This window comes from Anser cygnoides, chromosome 3 (genome assembly GCF_040182565.1).
Source record: "Anser cygnoides isolate HZ-2024a breed goose chromosome 3, Taihu_goose_T2T_genome, whole genome shotgun sequence".
NCBI classification, from domain to species: Eukaryota; Metazoa; Chordata; class Aves; order Anseriformes; family Anatidae; genus Anser; species Anser cygnoides.
Genome location: NC_089875.1, coordinates 32,382,552 through 32,399,944, shown reverse-complemented (window position 1 = coordinate 32,399,944; position 17,393 = coordinate 32,382,552). Strand labels below are relative to the sequence as shown.

Here is a 17,393-nt window from a genome sequence, read left to right as displayed (position 1 = left end):
ACTGGTTAATAGCTTAAAGTGTCTGTTCTATGGAATTGAGTTCACTTAATCTATAGTTCAAAAAGCTTAATTTTTCTACAGCATAAAATGGAGATGGATTTTCAAAGGATTCAATATAAACTAACTGGGTTTTTGTTTCGTTGGTTGTGGTTTTTGTTGTTGGTGGTGGTGGTGGTAGTGGTGCTGGTTTATTTCTGGGGTTTCTTTGGTTAGCTCAAAAACCACCCAACCAAACATCAGATGAAATCTTATACCTTCCTGGATCAAAGGTGACTTTAAAGAATTTTGACACACAAACGGGGAAAACACGTATGCTGGCTGGCAGTTTAGATCACATTTTCATCTGCCCACATCACTCCTGATTAACAGTTGTCCGATCTCCTTGGGAAGTAGCTTGTCAACTACCACAGTTTATAGACTGATATTTTAAGATAAACAAGCACTATTTTTAGCTGGTCTTTTAACGCAATAGTGTTGCCTGTCCTAGTCTGGACAGGTAGAAACAGTAACATGTTAGTTGTCCTGATTTAATCTATGACTATTGGTTTTACAACCCCAGTCATTATTTCTATATTATTATCTAGTGCCAGGAAAATTTTTAGTTCTTAACAGATAATACAAACTATTTCAGAAGAATTTGTACTGATGGGTCATAACTGAAGTGAAATTGGTTTAATTCAGTATCATGGAGCTATATAACTCACTAATACTCTGTACAATGGGGAACCTGTTAGAGGAGAAACCTTCTTGTAAAGTCTTAGAGCAAATGAGGAGCTTCAGAAAATTTTCCCTAATTTGAACAGTCCTGTAAATCTTTTATAAAAACAAGAGATGGCAGTAAGAATTCAAATAGTCTTCTACCAGCTGTATTTCATAATAGTAGTATTATAATTGTTTTCAAACATGTAGAAAGAATAATTTCTATTTTCTTGTATAAGCATGAGAATGGGATTGTCTATATTAAAGTAATTTTTTGCATTCTAACAAATAAGTTACTTCAAGTGAGTCTGCAGCTGAATAAGCTGTGTTTTAGCTACGGCTTTCAGCGAAGTTAAAACACTGCCAGCTTTGTATAAGAAAAACAAGTTACAATTGTAAATACACCAAGTATTAGGGTATTTCAAAACGTATCTCTATGGACTACATGTATCATCATTACAACTAAACATTAAGAAAACTTTTTTTTTTCCTCTTGTAGAACTGAAAGTTTACTAGGGTTTCAAAACCAAATTCCATTGAAATATAAATATATGTATATATTAGAAACATGATTACATTAAATCTCATTAATGAGCCTGTCCTATGAACCGCCTTCCTTTTGTAAACTGAACAGATTTACACTGAAGCACATAAACATATTCTTATTTTAAAGACTGTAAAGTTCACATACACAAACCTGTGATATATAGTGATTATCGTACATTTAAATTACATTGAATCTAGAGTTTGCAGGATTCCAAGGGGAAAAAAAAATCTCTTCAGTGTAGGTACATACAGAGACATATATACTTATTCACATAACTCTATGTGTATATAGAGAGATATATAAATTATATCCACACATTTGTCAGGAATTTGTTTTCAGAGAAACAGTGATTTTGTGCGAAAGCCTCTTTTCTTTTCATCTGGAAGACTAATTAAATGATTACTCTAATTAAATGATTAAGCATTGTTAGGATGAAAAATTTATTAGACTAGAAAAGGCACAAAGGGTGGCTACACACAAAACACCGACATCAGGATCTGGTATTTCAAAACTAATCATGCAATGATTAGACGCTATGGACTTTTTTTTTTTATTATCCAACTTCTCCTTAAACTTCAATTTTCACGCCTTTTCAATTTTCACACCTTTTTTTTCCAAGTACTATCAATGAATCTATTGTGCAATTTTCATAATGTACTTCTATAACATGAATGTCATCACATGACACGTTCAAACCAATGTGCTTATTCTTACCATTGAACTGAGAAGTAATATAAATTCATTAAGATGGAGCTCGAGAGAAGTAGCTACCTTTAATGCACATTGCATCCATCTTCCTTTGCAAGAATGCAGATAACAAGAGTATTCCAAAAGAATCTGCATACCTTACTAAGCTAAGAAATCTTTTCCTTACTTTTTTTTCCATCTTATATACTTGGGAGAATACCAGCAGACTGCTAATATTTATACAACCATAGAAAAAATGCATTTGGCTTTTTATGGTGCTTAAAAACTTGATGATCCGCTGTGGAGTTCAACAGGAAATTATGCATAATATGAACCTTCTAAAGTACCATAAACATAAGTTTTTTAATATTCTCACTAAGTATGTGCTTTCAAACAAACTTGAGTAAATTAGATTCTTCTGTACTTTGCTTACTACCAGTAAAATTCTAAAAGGTCTTAAACACATAAAATGCTCAGAAAAATGAAATATATATTCAGGTAATAAACACTTGATACGTTTTAAAGTCTGTATAACTACTATTTACTTTGCCATTTACAAGAAATTATCCAAGTAGCTAAAATATAGTTAACTATGTAACTACCCTTCCATGCAATTTGTACTTCCATTTTAGCTCAGACTGCTACTATACATTTTCAAATTTTAATCCCTAAATTAACTTAAAAAATAAACAAAAATACTTTAAATACTTTTACACAATGTAAAACATAAGCGAAGGTGTAGTTTTAGTACATTACATGTATCTTTTGACAACTGATATACAGAAATGAATGACCATAGATAGTAAATCCATAAAGCATTTATTAACAATAATCATCCTGTAGAGAAAATTATCTCATTAATACTATTATGCACACTGTTTTCAGGTAATTATGATTATCCCAGTGTGCTTTATTGCAAATACACAACCAAACTTTTTCCTCAACTTTTACTTTTTTAAAATAGTCTGAGATGTAACAAGGAGCTATTCTTTAGCATAATTGAATCACCATACATAAAGCAACTTTGATATTCAAAAATTCATGAGTAGTAATAAATCTTCAGAATCTAGTTTTAAAAAGTGATTTATATTTTCTTGGGCAAGTAACCCCAAAGAATTGTTTCAAATAAAGTTGTGATTAAATTAATCAAATTTAGTTTAATTCAATTTAATAATTTCAATTTAATAAAGTGAATAAATTGAAGGAGTTCAAATAAAATATGACAAAAATAAGTTAAATTAATAATTTAATAAATCTGAATAATTTAATAGCATTAACTTTTATAAGCTGCATAAAAGTATAACAGACTAGTATTACAGTATTACAACAATTCTGGAGCTTTGGGGTGGAATATATTATATAAGCATATATTAGAAATGAGTTTAATATGTTAATAATGTAATTAGTTCTTATGACACAAAATTCCATTGATTTTCTGTTATTGGTCCATTGGCAGTTCTCGGTACACTTCCTGCTCTTGTATCAGCAGTGATTAAATTGTTATTTACGTATTTCAGTCATCATCACGCTGAGCAAGAAAGTTTATGGTTCTCAGCATTATTTCAGGGCATTTGCAAATGCAAGTAGTCAACAAGTCACTTATTTATACTATTTACTATTTGCTGAGTTATTTTAAGAATAACACAGGTTATAAATTTTTCTTAGAGACTTAGAGAGTAAGTTTTGAGTTTCCTATAAAGTGTAAGGTCTTTAACCTTGCTGTTCGTACATGTTCATGACCCACCAAGCTTTATTTACTGCCCTAATCCAAGTACTGGTAAGTGCTGGCATCTTGTCAATGGAAACTGTTGTAACAATCATCCATCCTGAAGTAAATATAATGTCTTTTGGAGTTCCCTTTGCCCTTTCCCATCTATTACTTACCTTATTTCATAACTGCTCAATCTAGAAAAATAATTAAACTTGAAGGAAAAGGCCTGAGTATTCTTTCAAGGAAATACTCCCTTTTATACGTCTCCACAGCACACACACAAATGAATACCACATAAAGGGAAAGGATGTCATGAGAAAGCACCTCTTGTTTCCAATGGCTGCCATAGATCTCTTCTGCATAATATCAACTTTTTTTTTTTTTTAAGTTTTACCTTCACTTACTGCAATTTACATACAAAATAACGAACTTTAGATAGTGTTGATAAAAATGAAAAAAAAAATAAAGTATTTTGAGTTAATTAACACAGGGATAAGTAGCACAGTTTCAAAAATAAAATAAAATCCCCAAACAATGCAACAGGGCATCTAATTTCTGTTGTTACTGTTCTTGCTGATTCTCTGCTGTGTCACTTACGGCAAATCTTCCAATCTGGAAGCTTCATGTCTTGGGTCCAACAAATCATAACCACATTCATTGTAGATTTCTAAGTAGGAAACGTGGGTTGTATACATTTTGGTGTTATCCTGGATAAGAAAAGTGAAAAAAGAGGAAGAGATATAAATAGGAGCAAGAGCTAGGCCAGAGGACAAACTTCACTCTATAGCTTCTATGTTGCTTCCTTATTGTCTCTTTATTTTTCTAGGTATGGTTTACATTTTCAACTCATGATACTTACGTGTTTTCTGTTACCATGGGCATAAAAGGTGATGAAGAAAAAGAAAAATTAAAAACAAGCAACAGCAACAAAACCCTATGCCCATGATTAGAAGCCTGTTTAGTCTGTTTAAATTTATTGGTTCCATATACATATGGAAGTCTGTATACACTTAGAACACAGCAGCCTGCTTACAGAACCATGTAACATGCCAGTTTTCACTTCTATGACAAAAAAGAATGTTATTATAAAGAGGTAAAACACTCATATTATGGGTAAAAAGACTACTCTTAAAAAAAAAAGGAACAACAAGAAGAAAAAGATTTACTTAATTTAGAAACTTCAGTGACATACTGCTTTCCACTCTCTTTATCACAACTTTTAAGTGCTGTATATGGTCAGCTGCCCTCTCCAATCCTCTTTTTTTCCTGTATAATACATTGCCAAAATACAATTTAACACAACCGTATTTCACATGCAGAATTTTCTTGTGCCCCAGAGCCAAATCCGAACTACCTAAATCTCAAAATAATGGGATATTATTTCCAAAATAAAAGAAAATTAGTCGCTGTTTTTCAGCAGATGAAGCCATGGTGAAAGCACAGCTTTATAAAGCAATCTACTACAGTTGTTTTGCAAAATACATTGAGATACAAACTTTTCATTTCCATTCAATAGTTATTTCCTGTGTGAGTTTTTTTATTGATAGTGACAGATCACTATTTCAAGGAATACTGTTTAAAAAGATACACTACAGATGGTTGGAAAAATGTAGTAGGAAACTGTTCAAACAGGAAGCTGTAGAAATCATAACAATTTCTGAACAATAAATTAAAAAGAGAACCTATTAAAAACAGAGGGGTTGATTTGCCTCTCATTTTGGGAAAAAGCTTTGGTTCCTTGGTTCCAAACCCCACTGTCTCAGTCCAAGCAAAATTTTAAAAGGTCTTGCTTTTTTTTTTTTTTTTGTCCCTGAATTCACTTCATCCTGTTCTATCCTATCTAGGGATAGGATAGGAGGCAGATGACTCTTCTGCTACATCAGCGCTTTCTAAAGCATGTTTATAGATAAACAGAAATTAAACAAGGGAAAGGCATGAAAAAAAAGGCAAGATGAAACATTAAGAGTGGTGCTTTAAGAAGAACCAAGAAAGAAAATGTACAAAACAAGCACAAGAATATAGACGCAGGCAGACAGAAGTATCACTGGAGGCACAACTAAGTAAAGTTTTTCCTCCAAAAAAAGGCGGAAAATAGAAACACAAACATATTTATTTTTGTTAAAAGGCAAAAAATAGTTATTTTTCATTCTATTTTGTTTTTATTCCACAAGCAGTGTTGGACAAGGATGTGGCTGTGTTGACACTGTATATTCCTTGTAATTGCCAGGTCACCCTCTTCACTTTCTACAACAGAAGTTCTTGAGGAGGTCGCGTGAGTGCAGCTGGAAGTCTAAGGCAACATGATCAGCCTGCTTTTTTTCAATTCAATTCACAGAAGAACAAACCTCTGTGTACTTGCAATACGCTACATAGATGTACCTGCCAAAGCCATACTTTGAAAGAGACAAGGAAACTACTCAGCATTTTTAACCCTTACTCAGGTAGGGCATACTCATGGGACTGAGACATAATCCGTTATGAGTAAGAACTGGAACCAGTATTAGGTGAATGGTAGAGTACAAAACTACAATGTTGGAGGCTGTCATTGAACATCAATGAGTGATATTAACATAAAAAATATTTAAATTTGTTTAATTAAATAGTTTTGTTAAAATGTGAAAATTAATCTTAAACTAATCATTGGCCTGGTGGAATAAGTGAACAGACAAAACATATTACACCAGATTGAAAACACATTTCTCTCTTCTTCTCTTCACTTTGCCTCCTATGGTTGTAGGATAACAATTGACTGTGTTTGCTCACGTCACTGTTACACATAATAAAAGAAAATGTAGTATCTTGTAAACATAACAAACTATCGTCAGTGTGCTCAGACACATCCTTTTCATTATTCACTCATTTCATTGCATAAAAACGTCAAAAAAATTATTCTCCAATATTTTGGTTAGAAGTAAAACATGTACATTCTTTTAGGAAAACACTGTTTTGCCTGGAACACCATCAGTTAGTTATTATTGCTTTGCACAGTTCCCTTATATATGACAAAATTAGGATATGTTACTTACACTTTCCCTCCAACCTGCAGGCTGCAGGCCAGTTGGAAGACATTAGATTCAGAATGTCTAACTTAATTTTAACTTCATCATTCATTTAGAAATGTTATTGCTAACATCTTATTTGAGTTCTGGAAGTTTATTAGTTTAGAAGTATCATTTACTTATTACAAAAAGGAACTTAGATAATAAAGAATATTTCAGGTAGCTTTTTTCATTTGTATTTATTTGTTTTTATTATTGCTCTTAGGTGTTGGAACATTACAGTATACTTGTAGTATTTTAAATGTCACTATTACCTTCTGTAAAACTCAATTGTTGTCATGTTTTCTGTACATAAATAAATAAGCTGCCAAATTAAGTTTCATTTGTCATTTCTGAGCATAGTAAATGCACAAGAAACATACAGTTAAATTATGGTCATGTGTCTCCCTCTCTCAAGTTTTCTGTCTCCATGGCACGATGAATTTTTTGCACAGGAGGTAACAATTGTTTTTTTGATTCAAAGATAAAGAGTACAAGATTTCAGATTCAGTGGGGTACAATGATCAGTTTAGTTAATTTTAAGTGCAACTATTACACTTATAATTTTAGCAAAGGAATTTTAATTTCTGTAATCACAAAACTATTTTGAGACTCATTATTGTTTCCCTCCCCACTTCTGCTGGACACAACTACAGTTGTTGAAATGTACCATTCACACTATTCATTTTTACATCACTGGATTCACCTAAAAAGTAAATGTATAGCTCCTAGGTTTAGCTTTACACTAGAGGCATATGTTTCACCCTAACAGTTATGTTAAATTCACCAATCAAACAACAGTGGCACTGAGCAACTGACAGGAAAATCTTCTGTAGAGTGTTTATAAAAACGAACAGAAAGACATTAAGAAATAACCGGGACAGAACTCTAACACTCAGAAATACTGTAAGATGAGGAAAAAAAGGAACAGACAGAAACACACAATTATATCTAGTAGTTACTACTGCTGAACCCTTTTTTGTGAAACCGAATCCATATTTATACAGGTGGAGTGACTATTTCTCCACTAGAAGTGTCAAGTGTAAAGCACATGCAAAACTCGTTTTCAGAATACAATTTATTACCTTTGAAAGTGTTTTTCTAGTCACTGTTAACTAGTATTTATGTAGTGATACTGTTTTAAAAACAGACTAAAGGATTTTTTTTTTCAGTTTTGAAAAGAATGCATTAGGAATAATTACAACAATAATAATAAATGTTCATGACATTTTTACTATTTATATATAATAACAAGTAAAGATGTAATGTATTATTTTATATATATATAATAATGTACATATATTACACATGTGTAATTATGTTAAGACGTGGGCCTAACATATAGCCACTTTCTAGCCAACTATATTGAATGAATCAGATATTAATATCACATACAGAAAAACATTCCATACATGTGCAGAACTGAAGTTGAAGGGAAAACAGCTGACAAGGAAAATTGACACAGATAACTGAACAATTCTATTCTCTTTTGAATCCTGCATCACTGGCTTCTATTTTTTTCATAACTAGATGTATCTAATATTATCATTCTATTATATATTTTATCTAATAAGTAAAACACAAACATCCAAATATACTGAATATTTATAAATGTTTACTATTCATTTAACTATTTTATTTTGAGCATCACTCAAGCACAAATATATTAGGTAACAAAGAATGAAAAAAAGTCCATCTTTTATACAATATTGTTGGTTTAGAGTTGCATAGAAGTCAGAGCAATTTTTATATGATATGCGTGTAATGCAATGCATACAATACATAAAACAGAGCAGAGCAGTGAAGATAAGACAAGTAAAGCAGATTATGTGATCTGAACGTATATTGCTCCAAGTAAAATAGCATGGTTTTAAAAACTAGAAAAAAAAACTTCACTCATGCCTATGATTTTTAGTCTACTGCAACGAAGCACATAACCAACACTACTAGCAATTTATTATTGCATAACATTTCATGCCAAGTTAGATGCTTTATTCAGCATTTCTGAAGCAATAATTTTAGGACTTCCTCTAACACTATTATAAAAGCAGCCATCTGCAATATAGCTACGTATTAAAGTATAAACTAAAGTATATAAAGTACATAAACTAAAGTATATAAAGAATATTAAGTATACACCAGGCATTAGAAATAAACAGAAAACATTGTCCCATACCTTCTGCAATTGATCAAAAATGTAAGACAGAGTCCTAGGAATGATGCCTCGATCGCTGTAACGTTCAGCTCCTCCTGTGATCGTAAAAGTTTTGCCACTGCCTGTCTGACCATAGGCAAAGATAGTACCATTATATCCTGCCAAAGCACTGCAGGATGGTAAGAAAGAAGAGAGAATTAGTATCTATGGCATAATTTATTTTCCACGATCGACTTTGTACAGAAACAAAATACAATTTACAGTAATTCTTAAATATATAGAAGCTGTCTTCAGTAATACAGGATCACACTTCATACTATTTATTCTAGATTCAATGGAATTTATATAGCCTGAAATGACATTCAGATGTGATAATCTTTTTCCACATTTCTTACTTGAAGAAAGGCCTAGCAAAAGTCTAGTTAAAATATTTTTCTCTGTAAATCATCATACTCTCACCATTCCCTTCAACCTGACTTCCACCAAACAGTAGATAAGCTTAAGAATAGTGGTACAGCTGCATGCTCAGAAGGAAATGTCAGACTTGGCTGTAGCTGACATGGAGCTCATCAGCCATGACTGACCAAACAGAACTTTCATGTTATGACAGAACATATTTGGTCCCGATTTTGTGTTAAAAGCCCTTTCTTTTATTGCAACAAACAGAAAGCACTCTCCCAAATTATTGTGATCTAGATTCCACTACTGATAAATCAGTGTAATTTGAAGGAATTATACAGCATTTCTTACAAAGTTTCTTGTACCATTTGTGAAAAGAGAAGTACATTTTTCTCAAGTAAGGCCCCTTTGATGGGCTGACGTAAAATATAAACACATTTCATTTTCCCTTGATATTAAAACTAAAATTTCATGTATATGTTTAAAATTGCTATTGATACTTATAGTTGACTATCATGTGCTTCCCTTGTACAGCTGTCTTGAAAGATAGAATTACTAAAAGTCTTTTTCCACATTTCTGAGCCTATTTCTTGTTAATTATTGTAAAGTGTCCTGACCTTGAAAAATATTTAAAGTTCTCTAACATCTTACACTTCACCCTGTTCACACACCATATATACATATATATATACACACACACACACATTATAAACAACAAGGTATAAATGATAAAGTACAATTATTTTGAATTTTCACTTCTCTGTGAGGAAAAAAAGACCAAATTCTCAAAAATTATTAGAATTAAAAATTTAATAGTGATGAAATCTGTTACTGACTGTAATATTCAGACCGCTAACTAAACCAGAAGTCACACCAGCCTAAAGAATATAAAGTCAGATTAGAGTACCTCAGACTTTTTTCCTTCCTTTCAGTAGTCATCATTTACAAAACTTTTCCTAAATTTACGTCTCAGATTTTTTTCTACATTAATTTCAGTATATCTTGACAAAATATATGTAGAAAATATGTGAAAATATATGAATGAAAATATAATAAAAAAGTCAAAATATATTTGAAAAGGCATGAAGTAATCCATAAGGAATTGTTTTCATGATAAAGCTTATCAGAAGCAAAATCTACTTTGAATTTGATTTACTATGCTTAAGGACCTACTAATTTTGCATGAAGAAAGCAAAAGGCTAAAATTACTCCTTCGCATTTTGTTTATAAATGAAAAGGGGTAAACAACCCTTGCATAAGAGAAAGAGAACCACATATAGATAGCTGCTGGTCTGGCGCCACAAGACACGCAATGGCTCCCCAACATATTAAAGTTTATTTAAAGGCCTGAGTAGTTGCCAAATTGCTTATTTTAATCCATTATAGTAGGATGACAGAGAAAAAAGTAGAAACACACTGAAAGGAACTACAGCCATCTGCTCCCAAAGACCAAACTGCCCAAAGACAGAGTATACATAGATTTTAGATTCCAGATGTTAAAAATCAAAACAAGCATTACTAGAAAACACCTCATTCATTTATCTTAAGAATTTATAGTGCCCACCACCACAAAATCTGAACACTGAAGACAGTAATGAGTTGTCAGAAGGTAGGGGGTATCAAAAGAACCTCACAGATGGCAGGTTCAAAACAAGCAAGAGGAAACGATTCTTCATGCAAAATGCAGTTAAGCTACAAAACTCTTTGCAATGGGATGTTGTGGATGCTAAAAGTTCACACAGGCGTCAGCAGAGACTAGACTAATTCCTGAAAAAGAAATCCCCTGGTGGCTAATACACATAGAAGTCACCTCAGTTTCAGAAAGTCTCTACACCACAACTGAGTAGAGGCTAACAGAATATTTCATAAAAGTAGCTCTACATGTTTACCCTTTGTTGTTTGTCTTTTTCTGAAACACTGACAGTCACTGTGAGAGAGAACACATTAGGGTTAATGAAACTTTGGTCTAACTCAGTACAGTTGTTCTTCTGTTTTTACATCTTTGTTCTTTGGCTCTTCTAGATCTTGCATTTTTCTTTTTACTCCTTCTCCTCATCTTTAAAGTTGTTAAAGGTATATTTTTTCAACTACCATGACATGGCTCCTGCAGAAAGCTGTATTTTGCAATGAGTGCCAAAATAAAAAGTGGTAAAGATGTGGCTGCAAATCATTAACTCGAGGGTCCCAGTTCTTCACAAAACACTATTAGGATCACCACACATGTAAACATAGGATAAAATGTCAAATTACATATGTTATCAAAACACTTACAAAAGCCAGTGAGTTTAATTGATTCATATATATATTGCAGTCTATCAGTGCAGTTCTGAACTGTTTTCCAGAAAACATTGATATGTTCACATATTTGACCTTGCAATGTAAATAATGTATTGCTGTAGTCCAATTATAAGAAATATTAATATTACATATATGGTTTATGAAGGTGCTGGCTATGAATACAGAGCTGAGTTCCACTTTAAAATCCAAGGTGAAAGGCTCTCTATATAGTATATAGTGTATATATATACACATACACACAAGTGTATATATATATATATACACACACACACACTTTATATGGTATATAGAGACTAGTATAGCATATATTAGTACACATAGTATATACTGATATAGTATACGTAGTATATACTGTGTATATACATATATAGAGAAACTTTCATCTTGGATTGTAAAGTAGTATGTACATATATATATATATATATATAAATAAATATATAAAATGCATTCTGTCCAGATTTACAGCACTCATTTCTTTCATTCAGAACGTACTAAAACCGTTGAGGAACAGTCACAGAGAATGAAGCTTATGAACTAAGCAGAACTAAAGGTTATGTCTACGCATACATATGTTTATGAATCAACAAATTTAAAAACTGAAGATGTAACCACAAACGTGTATATAGTATTCTGAATACTAGTAAAAACTCTGAATGTGTACATGTGAATTAAATCATATAAAACCCATGCCTGCTGTTATTAACTCATGCTTCTTTTATGGTACTTTTCTTGTAATCAATTGGAATACAGGATATTTGAACAATGAGGCTTATGGAGTAACTATTATCATCACAAATACTCGTTAAGGATATACTTTGCTCTTTTTCACTTTGAAGACTTTCAAGTTAAATACTGAACTGCCTTATCAATCTAATTATAGTTTGTTGTCCCAAGGAGTTTTACAATTAAATAGTATCAATATATGTAGGTGACCCAATACCTAATCAATTGATAAATCAAAAAACAAAATCTATTTACTAAATACTCAGAATTTTTAAGATCGGCATTTTTAAGATCGACATTTATTAATTTCAACCTAAGATGCACAATTCCTTCAGGAAAATAAAAACATAGGAGGCTTCATACCCCTTTAGACACTTATAACATTATACTTAAAAAAACTACACTGCGGAATTGTTTATGAAGTGAAAGGCCTCTCAGATGCTGAGAGTTAGCACAGTGAGCTGAAAATACATTTTCTCTTTCATCATGAAACGTAATGACGACAGGTACCTAAAACAGTTGGCAACACCATCTCACCATTATGAGATAATAGGAAAAAGTGTATTTTCTACACAGCATCCACAAAGAATTGAATCCATAATCCAAAAGGATCCTTAAAGATTCTCATCTGCAAATTAAAGCTGTCCCTTCACAGTATTGGACCTGATTCTCTACTAGGAAAGGCTGTACAGAATCAGCTGCTCTTTTCTGACATTTCTGCAAAGTCTACTCACCCAGGCAAAGCATGCATCACACATAGGATTCTCTGAACACAAATCGCAAAACTTTTTTAAACTTAGTATTTCAAAGTAAATGGGTTGATATGGTTATTGATGGCAATATTCTGAAGGCTTCAAAATATGCATACATAAAAGATCATATACGAGAAGGATAGTTTCATTCATATCCACTCTGTCCACAATATCCAGAACCCCCGTGTATCACAATGTCCATAACTTTGCCTTCCCCCCCACCCCCCCCACCCCCCCCTCCAGGAAGCTGAGTTTTAGCATAGTTAAGGATACACTTTATTGAATAAATTGTCTCTTAACTACTTCAAACAAAACACATCAAAGACGCATAATCCAAGGAGAAGCTTTGCTGAAAAGATCTTTCATGAACTTATGTAATGTTGTACAGCTCCCTGTTCAGAAATTCATGGACTACTTCCAGACACATTAGCTAAAATATTGTTGGAGAAATCTGTCTATGGTGTATTGCAGTAAAGTTGCTCCTGTTGTGATTGACAGAGTTCCTAGAGGGTCATCTTTTTTTCATAAAAAATATCAAGCTCTGAACTGTAAGGCCCACTATAGAGGAGAATAGATTTTAAAATACAATGACCAAAACTTGTCCAAATTGTACCTTTGTTTCACTGTGTCAGCAAATTCAGACAATTCATTTTTCTTACATGCTAGAACATGCAGACATGCATTTGTAACACTTGGGTAAATTTAGCGTTCACTACAAGAAGATAAAATACTAGGAGAAAAAGGAAATATTAATGAACCAACAAGAAAATTGTTGACAGTATCAACAGCTAATACCAATTTTAATGAAATAATGACATGAAGAGTGGGCAAGCAACCCATAATTTTTGAAGGAATACTGTTTTACTATAGTCTTAAGTCTTCTTTTATTCTGAAATATTATTTCCAATGTAATTATATGTTCACTTCAAGATGATTTTAACACGGAAAAGAGTTAGATCTTTTCTTACATTTTACTCTAAGAACTGAATGCATCTCTTCTAGTTAAGCACTGAAAAACTGCTGTTGGTTTTTATGATTACAAAAGCTTATGCTTGACCTTACAAAGTTGATCAGCAGCATTTTTTAAACACAAATATGTCCTCCCTATACCACACAACTGAAATCACACTTTTTTCAAATAAAATGTAGTTTAAGCACAAAACTGACCAAGGAGATTAACTTGATCACACTGCTATATATGCTTAACCATATGTTAGGATGGTAACACAATTTAGCATGTTGTCATGGGACAAGCAAAACATTTTCAAGTTCTACCTGCAACCTGTGACACACTACTGTGAAATTCTTCCACACTAACAATCTTTGAGACAGAAATGGTAATACTTTTCAATATTTAAAAAAACAGAATACTGAAATAACCAGTAGAGGTTTAGAGAGTACACTGAAAAAGATTCCTCTGAAGTATTATATAGCAAGACCATGGAACCAAAGCTCCTTCCAGCCAATGACCACCTTTCCAATAATCTCACTGAGTTCTAGGTGAGATCCACAGTGTGGGACAATTTGATGCAGATTTGTTTTTGCTGGTGTAAATACCTAAACCCACTACAGTATTTAAACATATCTGTCATGTATCAAAAGCACTTCTGGTACTTTAAGAACTCCCAATATGCATTCTAAAAAAGTTTCGAGATTTTTTTTCCATTAATTTGGAATAGTCTTTAGTTTTAATACTTGTCTTGCTTTGGAGAAGAGACGTAAAAAAGCAAGTGGGAGCTGAAGTAAATGTCCCTTAATTATTCTATTTCAGCACAACCTTAATACTGTTTAATTGCCTTAAATCTGCTATACAAAAGCTTACGTAACGACACCTTCTCAAGTAAACAGAAATTTCGGCTTTATGGAAATGGAGTTATAACATGTTTTGTCTTCTGCCATTTGGACTTCAAGAAACTGATGGGAAAAAAAATCAATCATTGATAAAATATTGAACCTGTGCTATTTTAAAGAAGTCCCCTTATCAATTGCAAGACAGTCATTAAAAACCCACAGTGTAGAGAAAAAAATAGTTGATATGAAATGGCCATTACATATAAGACAACCAATAAGACTGAAGGTTAAACCAGTGCTATAACACTGTACCTCAAACTATGATGGTCTAACGATATAAGAAAAAACAGCTATTTTAAAGAGATGTAGTGTATTTTATTAGACTAGATTATATAACTGTGTGAAAACAAGACAGTGAATTATTGGTTTTTTGATTATTTTAATGGACCCTGCCTCTTCCCTTGCTAAGCAAAAGCTGATGGTACAACTCTGTACCAATTATCACTCCTCTTTGTAGTACAAACCAATCTATGAACATAGTTAAAAGAGAGCAAGGCCACATTGTTTTTTTCCCCTCAAGTTTTCTTACTCAGTTATTAGTTAACTTGAACTTTCTAACTTAGTCATAATTAGTGGCAATTTAAAAACTATGCCCATTGAGAAATTAACTTTTTGTTAGAAATTTCAATTTAGATCCCTGTTTAAATAAATTTCTGTTACAAAGATACGTACTGATGTTTTCAGTCACTCAGCAGACATACCTCACGCCTGGAAGATGCATAATTCCTAAATGAAAGGCGTGATACAGAAGTCTAACTCATACAAGCAATTGTACTTAAATTGATAGATCCATTATGTTTACAACTGGTTAACATTCCTTAAGTGAAAAACTCCTCAAGCAGGAGCTTGAAAATTTATGGGTAGTTACAGCAGTTCAAAATAGCATTTAGTACTTCGTCCTTGAGTATCTGAGACAATATAAAGAGCAGCATAAAACCCTGTGACAGCAGACAGAGGTTGAAAGCAGACTGAGGTTGTTTTGTTGTGGTTGGCTTTTCTGAGTACATTTTGTTTTAATTTACCATGATGATCATTTGTTCTATTTAAAGTTTATGAACACAGAACTTTTCATTTGTTTCTGTGTTCATTGTTAATATGACTGCAGGCTGGTTTGCGCCTAAGTATAACAAAGAAGTCTGCTTCCTCTGCTGTTACACCGAGTACGTTTTGTTGAATCAAACACAACAGTTAGCATGAAACTACAAGATTTTTTAAAAAAATAATAAAATGAACTGTCAAATGAAGAAGGATGTATAGCATCCAAAAAGAATGCTATAAAGAAACTGGAGAGAGCTTGACAGAACAAAGTTTGTTCAGGTTGGAGCACATAACTCGAGGGGAAGCTTGAGGAAGCTGTTTTTGTCAGTCTGGAGATTAGAAGACTATACACGTACCTAATTGCCTTCTTCCATTACATAATGGATCATCACAGAGAAGAGGCTTACAGTGGTAGAACAAGAGGTAGTAGTCACAAGCTGTACAAGAGGAAATTTCAAGTGGGTATAACAAAAATGTTCTCCACAGTGAGAGCAGTTAAGCCCTGGAAGTGGTGCCTGAATGGGTTGTAGAATACCCGTTTCTGGATATTTTCAAAGCTCTACTGGGTCTGAGCAACCTGATCTAACTCCGAAGCTAGTCTTGCTCCACTCAGGAGACTGAACCAGATGACCTACAGAGATCCCTTCCAACCTAAGTATATGAATTTAAGAGAGTATGTTAGCAGTAGGCATAATTCACACAAAATCATCATCAGTGGAAGGAAAATGTAAACAGTCCTTACCAATGCCAAAACTCTGCTTTAGTTCAGATCGGTCTCAAAGCATCCGTTTATAACCACCAATATGACAGCCTTTCTCAGGGAAGTCAGAGCATTTTGATTCCTTTTTTGTCACCCCAAATCTCAATTCACTACAAAAAAAGCTGAGGAAGTAGTGACCTTATTCTCAAGCTTTTGACATTAGCAGATATTAGAGACAAACGCTGAAATCTCTTCCTGGCAGTTGGTGGATGAAGCCTATCCGGAACACCAAAAGCCATCACAGCAACACTAAATACGAAGCCTAAGCAAAAAACTTTGCCTGCTCTGACAATTTCTATGGCAAGAGATACCTCCCAGTCTTCAAAAGGATTAGAAAGATCACTTATGCAGATGTGTTTAAGACATCTGTCAGTTTTATTATTGTTTTGCTTTAAAATGAAAAAGTTCAAAGTGAAAGGTTTTTTACTAAGTCAAAAATTTGAATAAATAAAAAAAATTTAAATGCTTTAATGAGAAGAGGCCTTATTAAATAAAGACTAAATTCTGTGAGTGTTTATATATAGATAAGAGAAATGCCTAGGAATCAGAAACAAGTCACAGTTTTAAAAATGAATTACTTTGCTTTCACTAGTTTATTTCAGATTCCTACTATTATTTTAACCTGAGTTCTGAAACTTCATTTTAAGTGACTGGTAATATAAAGGTGGGTGATCATTCAACAGCTATGAAAACATTAGAATACTGAAAAAAAGTGGAAAACACTTTGATCTTTAT

The 17,393-nt window shown here is 32.8% G+C and overlaps 1 protein-coding gene across 5 annotated transcripts in view; it reads right to left on the bottom strand.

Annotated features, from left to right (window-relative positions):
* Positions 1 to 17,393, bottom strand: part of KIF6 (kinesin family member 6) — a 173,301-nt gene that overhangs the window by 143,787 nt on the left and 12,121 nt on the right. For all 5 annotated transcript variants that reach the window (XR_007169484.2, XM_048080091.2, XM_048080089.2 and 2 more), the window contains exons 4-5: positions 8,859 to 9,006; positions 4,242 to 4,351 (exon numbers count right to left, since the gene is read on the bottom strand). Coding sequence is in view for 4 of the 5 variants with exons in the window: in XM_048080091.2 (XP_047936048.2) it covers positions 4,242 to 4,351; positions 8,859 to 9,006 (258 nt within the window). In the remaining variant the exon portion in view is untranslated. The remainder of the gene's footprint in view (positions 1 to 4,241; positions 4,352 to 8,858; positions 9,007 to 17,393) is intronic.